This window comes from Buceros rhinoceros, unplaced genomic scaffold (genome assembly GCF_000710305.1).
Source record: "Buceros rhinoceros silvestris isolate BGI_N320 unplaced genomic scaffold, ASM71030v1 scaffold15733, whole genome shotgun sequence".
NCBI lineage: Eukaryota > Metazoa > Chordata > Aves > Bucerotiformes > Bucerotidae > Buceros > Buceros rhinoceros.
The window spans coordinates 1-9349 of NW_010401930.1; the positions used below are offsets into that span (position 1 = coordinate 1).

At 41.3% G+C, this 9349-nt stretch overlaps 1 protein-coding gene across 1 annotated transcript in view; it reads left to right on the forward strand.

The window, feature by feature from the left end:
- Positions 1 to 3460: 3460 nt before the first annotated feature.
- QSOX2 (quiescin Q6 sulfhydryl oxidase 2) overlaps positions 3461 to 9349 on the forward strand; it is a gene marked incomplete at its 5' end in the record, with an annotated part of 18265 nt that continues 12376 nt past the window's right edge. Inside the window, 6 exons of the mRNA XM_010132463.1 lie at positions 3461 to 3561; positions 4785 to 4833; positions 5954 to 6059; positions 6230 to 6320; positions 7812 to 7957; positions 8440 to 8583. Coding sequence (XP_010130765.1) covers positions 3461 to 3561; positions 4785 to 4833; positions 5954 to 6059; positions 6230 to 6320; positions 7812 to 7957; positions 8440 to 8583 — 637 coding nt within the window. The remainder of the gene's footprint in view (positions 3562 to 4784; positions 4834 to 5953; positions 6060 to 6229; positions 6321 to 7811; positions 7958 to 8439; positions 8584 to 9349) is intronic.

The window sequence follows — 9349 nt, forward strand, 5'->3', positions numbered from 1 at the left end:
CACGCGTGGCCGTGCGCCGAGGTGCCTCGGCGTGTGCGGGTCACCCCACTTCCCGCTGCTCTGGCGGTGGGCGCAGCCCTCGCCACGCTGCCGGCGTGGCACACAGGATGAGGCGAGGGCAAGGGCAGCCAGTCTCCGAATTCAAGGTTTTCTGGGAACCAGGGGACAGAGCAGCAGCACCCCTCGCACACGCAGAGCCGTCTGGCTGCGGCTTTGCATGCAGGCGTCGCTGCGTGCGTGGCAGCGAGGATGCACTGAGGCACGGGAGGTGTGTTTAGACTAAACTTTGAGGTAAGATCGTTATCTGAGGAATGTTTTGTAAAGAGTCTCTGCTATTGTAGAAGCTACATGAAAAATAAATCTTGTGGTACTGGAGAGGCCAGGCATGTGTTTGATTTATACCTTACAAATTCAATGTAGTGTGAATGACTAGAAAGGAGAAGAGGTCTGCTGGGAAATAATACAAAAGTCAAGCTCAGCGAGAGCTGGATTTTCAGATTTGTCAGACTTTAAAAGAATGGTGGCCTCCACACTTAATGCTGAGGGAGACATGCCTTGCTGCGTCTGGATCCGTGCAGTGGTTTTGACAGGTGCTGAAGTGTTTCTCTCTATTTGTACATCTGAGGTAAGGAAACAAACAGGCCTCTCAGGTATGGGTTAAGTTCAGCACCTCTAGTCACGAGAAAACCTGAGGTCGGATCGGTAGGAAATGTTGTGCTTAATCTAGTGGCGTCAAAGGCTTTTAAACTACTCTTAGTTTAGCATTTGACCCAAGAGACGTTTCCAGGATGGAGACAGCAGTTCTAGCGCGTTCATACGGTGTCAGTTTGAGAGGAAGAGAAAGCTCTGGCTTTTCTCTGGCAGCCTGATATGTGAACGATTCATGTGAAATGTAGGTGCGGTGTTGGGTGTAATGGGTTTAGATACCCAGAAGTGGAGGCGTACCCAAAACCACGTCCTGATGAGCTCGTCACAACCTGAGGGTTGCTGATTGATGAGCAGAAACTCAAAACTGAAGAACCACAGAGCAGTGATGCTTTCAGAGCGTTTCCAATGCTCCTTGCTTGCGTGGGGGTTTCGTTTATAAAAGCAGTAGCTTTTTTCTGTTTCTTTGCCTAAGTTTATGTAACACTTTCACTTTTAGATTCAATCTGCTTGTGGCAAAAAGTAGTATTAGATTTTCTTCTTTTTTGAAGAAAAGTAAGAACAAGGAGGTGTTTGAACACTGCAGTGAAGATCACAAATAGCCTGACCTGTCCAGAGCCTTTGTCAGAATAAGTCAGGGATGTGTTTATGTATCACTACAGCAGTGTGACACCTTTGTAAGCAGTATTTTTTTGTAACTTCTAATGACTTCTTCAAATATATATTTTCTTTCTCATTTGCAGTCACAGTAACTGCAGGTGATGTTGTACACTTGTATTATTATGGCCAGTTAAAGGCCTATTTTCTCTTTAATCCTCTGAGTTTTTATGAAGACTTTAAAAAGTGGATTTTTATGTCTGTGGACATCGGCACTACCAGCAAATGCAATTGGCTTCTGGTGTTATTTGTCAGCAGAGCGTTTCCATTTTAATGTTGGGATGAATGGATTTTAGCAGGAGACTGGGAAAAGCCGCACTTTTCATTGCTAGCTTCATTCAGAACCCCCTCAAAAACATTTCACCCGCTTAGGATGCCTCCACTTTCATTTACTCAGCTATCTTCCTCGTAATGCACCGCGGCTGACGTGGTGGAATTCTGTAGCATTTTTGAAGTGGGAGGTTTGACCAACCTGCTGGATTTCCAGTTTGTCCAATACATTCATGTCACTCACTGGAACTTGTTTAGTGTGAACAGAAATAGTGGCGGTTAACGTGACAGCACTCGCCTACCCTTTCATGTAGTTTGTGGGTGTTGCACAGATACTAATGCTGGTTTAGAATTGATCAGCATTTAAAAAAAAGTGAGGCTACAGCGTAAGCTGGCGCAGTCTAGGCTGTGCCCTGCAGCAGCTCTGGCAGCCTGGAGGAAGGGAAGCTCCGTGCCCCGCACACAGCCCAGCTGGTGCTCTCTAACCCCAGCCTTTCGCTGGAGACAGGTTCGCATTGTTGCCAGCAGCCCATTTGCATGAGCTTCATAAAGCGTCTATTCATTGTGTGGAGGAGGATGAAGACAGGTGGAAAAAGGAGGAGGAGTGGTGAAGGTTGAATGAGATAGATACCCAGAAGCCAATCTTTTTCTTTTTTATTATTATTTTGGATTTTATTTGATGCTGTAGGCTGTTGTATCTATTGTGCTCTGGTGAATGCATGCCCATCTGCTTGAGGATGCTTGTAGTTCCTCCTGGTGCCTGTTCAGCTGTTGGCACGTTCTGCACAACTGAAATTCGCCATCAGCTGCCCCATCCTCCTCCAAAGACAAACAAAGGTCAAGCTAAATTTCACAAGCAGCTAGGCATGCAGCTGCCAATCAGATCTTGAACTTGATGAAGCGTTCATGCTCTTTGCCCTAAAAGCAAGTTTAATTTTAGTGTTTAAGTTTTATTGATACTTGGGAATTGTGGTGTTACCTTGCAGTTCTGCCCGCAGCTGGTCTGATTCAACTGAGCTTTAAAAAGTAGCTGTTTAAGGAGTCTCCTGGAGCAGTTCTTCTTTAAAGCAACTGCTGCAGCGGCACACGGCTCAAAAAGATAAGTTCCTAGCAAAACAAGAAGGAAAAAAGCTATAAAAGTGCTGAAAGCTTTTATTGAATTTATATAAGCATATTTCTAGAAATACTAGAACTCTTGTGGTTATTGCTATGAAACATTTATGAAGGAAACTTGCAGTGATGTTCAAACCCAGCTATTTAGCACTCTGGTTAAAACTCAGGTATTTTTGAGGTATATCTAATGTACTCCCGAGCAGCACCGGGAGATTAAGGCAGCTTTCAGTAGGCGGAGTGTGCAGTGCTGGGGGCCTCGCTCAAAATGGTAAGTTCAGTAAATAGTGAGTCCTGATTAAAACAGCTGTTATACAAGATGCATTGAATTTATTGTTTTGTAGTTGTCAGCCGTGTGGGTGAGTAACCATTGGATTAATTTTATTTAGATCTCTGTATTCTGTGTGCTTTATTTTATGAGTGTGGCTAGTGGGAAAAGCTAAGGAATACACTCCGGCATCCTGCAGGTGTTGGGTTGGCCCCTGTTTCATCTTCCTGGCTGTGCTCCGTTGTGCATAGGAATTCTTCTTATTCATGTGTATTGAAAATACTAATGCAGCTAAGGAAAACAGGGAGGTTTGGTTGTTCTAAAAATCAGTAATTGCATTCCACTCGACGATAGAAGTGAATAGCAAATGAGAATCGACCGAGGGCTCGATTTTTCTGCCATTGGAATCCCTCGGAGTTCAGTTGTTGATTTCTCTGGGAAGCAGAGTAATCCATCAGCTGGGATCCGTGATCGCTTCTGCTGAAAATTGAAAGGTATCTCTGCTTTCAGATTGGGAATCTGCAATTAGAGTTGGTGTGCTGGATTGTGGGGAAGAAGAGAACTATGAGACGTGCAAAGAATATGGTATCTACTACTATCCAACTTTCAGGGTAAGTGGCAGAGTATATTGCCTTGGGTGCAACCCAAACCCTAACAAACTTGCTTGTGCAGTGTTACATGTACCTGGTTGTTCTTTAGCTGGACCTTTTCTTTGCTTTTGGTGAGAAAGCTGCAGGGCTGGTAAAAGAATAATTTGAGTTCTTGCTGAATGCGACAGCTGATGCAGTTATTTCTAGTAGTAACTCAGTCCTCAGTTCTGAGTATAAACAAGTCTCAGTGAAAGAAGATACCATTCAAGAAAGTACTGTGCTGTTACACCTAGTTGTGATGTATTCATTAGATAATAATTTGTATAAATATTTTTCAAACTCAAATGTTCACTATTATTAATAGTATTATTTTGTTTGGTATGTGGAATTATGTGCAAAGGTACCCCCAGGGCTCCAATTAAAAATTTACTCTTGATTGATCCTCCACTGTGTTTTCTAATTAATTTGCTTAAACGGGCTCTTAAAAGAGATGTTGTGTTTGCCAAAAGTATCTACCATTGTTCATCTTCAGGTTTAGGTGCAATTTTTAACTTCTCTGTTTTTGTCAATCTTTATAATTCCATTATTAACTGCAAGGGTAAGCAGAGTGTGCTGGATGGAGAGGATTGAATACTTGGCGGTTGTTATGACAGGAGAGGGGACAGGAGACAATTCACTGTCGAATTTGTGATGTTCTACCCTGACAGAAAGAACAATACTCTTTTTTTGGTTTGTTTTTAGTCTTTAAAGTTTTGGGTGTAAACTGGAATACAGTCTTTGTGAGACACTGAACCTCTTCTATTTTACTGGTCATAGCAGAAGGCAGTCAAGCACCACTGTATATCCTGTTTAACCACTGGAGGGAGTTGAGAAAGTGGGAATAGTGTCCTAAGTACATACCCAGCTGGTGTTACTGGTTTGGTAATCAGTGAATTTGTGTTTGGGTTAACATCAGCAGTAATGGATCAACATGGGATTATGCATTGTGGTATTTTTCCTCTAAAAGTTGGCTTTATTGTGTATCGGAGTTTCCACTGGTACCTGTGAGGTACCCCTGCAGAGCTGAGAAGCAGGTCTTTGGAACTCATGGGCTAAGAGGGGAAGCTCTCTCCTGAACAGATGGAAATGTTTTGTAATTAGAGCTGTAAGAAGTGAAAACTCTTGAAAGCCTTTTGTTTCTAAACTGAGCTTTCATCTTGAGTTATTTTCAAAGCAATAATACTTTTTTTTTTCCTCCTACCTAGTACTTCAAAGCATTTACCAAGCAGTTTACTACTGGAGAAAATTACAAAGGTGAGACTCTCCTGCTCTAAGAAATCCCCAAAGCAGTTACCCTGCCAGCCAGGAGCGGCTCACGCAACAAGCCCGTGCCCTTTGCCGGCCAGTTTGGACAGCTAGAGATGGGGTGGACATAAACAGCTCTTTAGGTTATGATATCACAAGTACTCTTTGAAAATGGAATGTCAGGCAGGATTTTAAACAGGTAAAACATTCAGGAACTTAGGGCTCACATTGTTTTAAAACGTAGTTCTGAATTTGCACAAATGGCCAGATAATTTTTTTAAATCCTCTTTTCCACCAGACAGCTCATCAGCACAAGATCCCATTTGCTCCATCCTGACTCTGGTGCCTTTTGATCTGTCAGCCACTTTCCTGAGTCTCACTGGGAGAACCCCTGCTCAGCTGTTGACTAACTACAAACAGGCTTATCCTGGGTGTCTGAAGGGTCACAGCGTGAGGTGGTTTGTCTGGGGACAAAAGTGATGTTGTCTTTTTCAATGGATTAACATTCAAAAGGCCAGAGGTCGGAAGAGAGACCACCTGCACCATTAACCCTTCATGCAGAAGTGAACCATAGTTGTACCTGTTACTACTTACTGTTTGTGAGAGTTTCTGCTTTTTAATTTATTTCTTTTAAAGCAAATAAAATATTCTCATGCATCACTTATTTCCTCCTGTTGGTATGTGGCTTTGTAACCTCGCCTGGCCTGTTTGATAACAGCGGTAACTAGCAGTTTTGAGTGCATGAGGAATATCCTTATTGCAAAAAAGCTACTGAAGTTGCCCACACCAACTATTGTGAAAATGAGCATGGATTTAGAATGAAGCGTTCTTTAGGGAGAAAATTGGCAAGGCAGGCAGATGGTTAGACTTGGGAAAGTCTTGAGGTTTTCTGAATATTGGGTTGGGATGACAGCTTTTCACTGTGATCTCATCTCACCATTAAAATGAAATCCTACAACTAAACCCTTAGGCCCTGTTCTTCAGCCAAATAGTGTGCTGGGTTTAAATCCAAATTTAAAACAAAAACCAGACACAGGAAAGCAGGAGAATGTATGAAAATCTGTGTCTCAGTAATTTTCTTTCATGTTTCTGAAGCGTTGTGTGTTCTTTTGTAACGTGTACTCAGCAGGAGCAGATCGAGAGCTGCAGACGGTTCGTCAGATGATGATTGACTTCCTACAGAACCATTCCCAAGAGCTGAGGCCGCCTGCATGCCCGCCATTGGATCCAATTTCGTAAGTCGTTTAGAATACAGCTGGTGAATGCTTGCTGTGTTAATGCAAGAGTACGTAGAAGGTCTTTTTAAAGATGAAGTAACATCAGTTCTCTATAAAGGGAGATTCCATTGCTAACAGTGGGTGTGTGACATTCTACCTGTGCTAAACAGCTTTGCTCTTCTTAAAAGGTCCAGCGATATCACTTCTCTCCTTGACAAGAACAGCCGTCACTACACTGCCATTGTGTTCGAAAGCAATGACTCCTACGTGGGACGAGAGGTGAGGGATGACTGAGGAATGACATGATGAATCTGAATGGATGTTATCACAACACGGCGGAATTCTGTGTTATTTAACCAAGCAAGGAATCTTCTGATTGTAGGACTGAATGAAAGGGTCACAAAGGGCAGGTCACGCGTATTTGAGGTATCACAAAGTCAAGGGCTTACACAGGGCTGTGGTATTTAGTCACACAGAGGAACTCACAGATGAATGTGATGTCATGTTAACGTCTTCCGTTCAAGCTTTAATGGAAGATTAATTTATCACTTTCATTGTTAGCAGAATTCTTTTTTCTTTCAAGATTTAGAATAAAAGTACTATCAGATTATGTTATTGTTTTGTTACTGCTAGAGAACTGTTCATAATAGCTATTCTTCCAGGCAGCTTTTGTGATTGCTGCTGTTTATAATCAAAATTCTCTGGTTCTCTTTCTTCATGTTTTAGGAAATTACATTCTAAATTAAGATGATAGTGTGAAATGATTGTCACAGCTCTGAGGCAGCGAGGAAGTGGAAGTCTTTGGGTTTTTGCTTCCCACAGCCCCTCAATAAAATATTTGATTTGGCGTCATTTCACCACCTAATGAGCCTGCCGTTAGCATAGACAACTGTTACTTTTCACTTCCTGCCAAGATCTAGGATAAGTAAAGAAAATAAATTGCATAATTATCTAGGCATAATCTGTGTAGAAACATACAGTGTCTGTGGAATGTTTCTAATTAGATTTGATGCTGAGATGGCCCAGTTGCATAAGCAGCGGAGAGTGTGCTGCCAAAAGCGAGAATCACTCTGAGAAGCAGGCTGCTCCCAGGCGTTTGTTTTCTGGAAGCTGCTGTGTTGATACCAGTGGGCATTACTGAAGAGATGTGATGATTATAAAGTTCTTCAGCTTTTTATCGCTTTCGCTTTAATTTTGTTACCTGCTGTTGCAGAGAAGGACTGAGTATTATCTGATTAACTGAAAGCGGAGTCTGCTTACAGAAGAAAAGAGATTTGCTAATGTTATGTAGTATTTTAGCTTTATAAAATAGTGAAATAGAAAATTTTTCAAGTTTACAGTATAAAAATATGGACAAACCTAATGGAAATTGCAACAGCTGAAGAAAGGAAGGCCGTGAGTTTGTCACTGAGGGAATGAAGAAAGGGTTTCTCCTAAACCTCTTAGTGCCTGTGGAATATCCTCTGGGCTGTTTTGAGGTTTGTGAGGACATTTTGTCATTCATTCGTTCTCGTGTTTTCTTCAATGTTAGACTTCAAAGAGAAAAGATCAGGATAGAGCAAGAAAAAAAAGTGGAAGATGGGAGTAATAGTTTCCAGAGAAGAGTAAATCCTCTTTATCTGAAGTGGTTACTGCCCACAGAATACTTATAGATGTACTTCCTTGGTGAAGAGCTTAATGATAGCTTAAAGGGTGATGCACTTCACCTTGTCCTACAAGACTGGATATTTCTTGAACAATGTTTAATTGTGTCACCTTTTCATTACCCAGGTTATCTTAGACTTGATCCAGTATGAAAACATCGTTGTAAAGAGAGCCTTGAATTTTGATAAGCCTATTCTTGAGAAACTTGGTATTACCTCAGTCCCTTCATGCTATCTGATGTATCCAAATGGGTCCCACGGATTAATTAACGGGTAAGTACTTACCTCTCTGAAGAGTATGGGGAGGTTCACTGAAGCTATAAAACCAGTTTCCATAGCTTCCTTTAATACAAAGCAAGTTACTCTATAACCTTGTTTTGCACATATATAATGATATTGTGTCCTGCTGTGTAATCAATATGTGCTACTGACTGAAGCTGTGTGTTACCTCTATCAAAGTTCTTAAAAATCTTGCCTCGAAGTCAGAATACTTGTTCCAGGTGAACGTGCCCTGTGTCAGGTGAGCTGACATGTTGATGAACGTGGTGTGTTCGTACTTTGAGTGGAATTTCAAACCACTAATCCAGACGATTATTACTATTCCTAAAAGGAGCATTTTTTCATCTCACTTTCTGTCGGAACATAACATGTTGCACTAGGACTAAAAAGCTTGAAACAAAGTGAATATCTTATTTTATAAATATTCACTTAGTCTGAGATTAAAAGTAATCTTTATTTTGTCCATTTATGTGCAGTTTGAAGCCTCTACGGTCTTTCTTTTCTTCGTATTTAAAGTCACTGCCAGGTGTAAGGAAAAAACTTCTTCTGCCACTTCAGCTCCCTGTTCAAGAAAAGAAAGAGGAGAGTACAGAAACCAAGGTGTGGAGAGAGTTCGATAAGTAAGTGATACCCTTGATTTTTCAGATCAGTGCTTGGTTATTAAAATGTGCTTGCAGTTTTTTCTTGTTGCGTGGGAAGCTGTGCTGTAATTCATTATAAAATCCTAGTGCACTTGCCAGTTTTACTTCATTCCACCCCAGATGATGCACCTTGTGTTGAATAGGCTGGTCTCTGCTGAATGGGTTGCATTCTTCTGCTGAGTAAAATTAAAGGTGTTCATACTTCATATTGGAGAAATTACTGCATCAAAGCTGAGAGCAAGGACTTCAGGTTTGGCTTCTTCCATTTCTCAGTATATTCAGGTAACACTTGAGGATTTGTTCACTTTCAGCATCAAGATTTACAGCCTCTTTACAATTGTGAGCAGTGTTTCAGACAATTCAGAGGTGAAATCAGTGAGGCCTGCCAGTATTTTGCTTTCAGCAGAAGCATCTGCACTGCCGTGGAAGGAATGTTTTTCTCCAAAAGTATTGTTAAATACTCAATTGACTTTAAAATACCGAGGGCTTATCACCCATTACCTGAGCTATATAGATGACTGATTTGAACTGTTGGGAAACTTCAGCAAGTAATCAGTGTCCCTGAAAAAATAAATTGCAAAATCACAAGCTATAACATTTCTGTAGAAAACAAGAGTTTGCTGTGTGTGTAATTGTGAAGCAGTGCCCTCTAAAAAGTGCTTGTCAAATGCAAGTATAATAGAAAACACTAAATTCACTGTAAAAGAAGTTTATCGTACCAAATCCGGTAAGGTTTATCTTCACC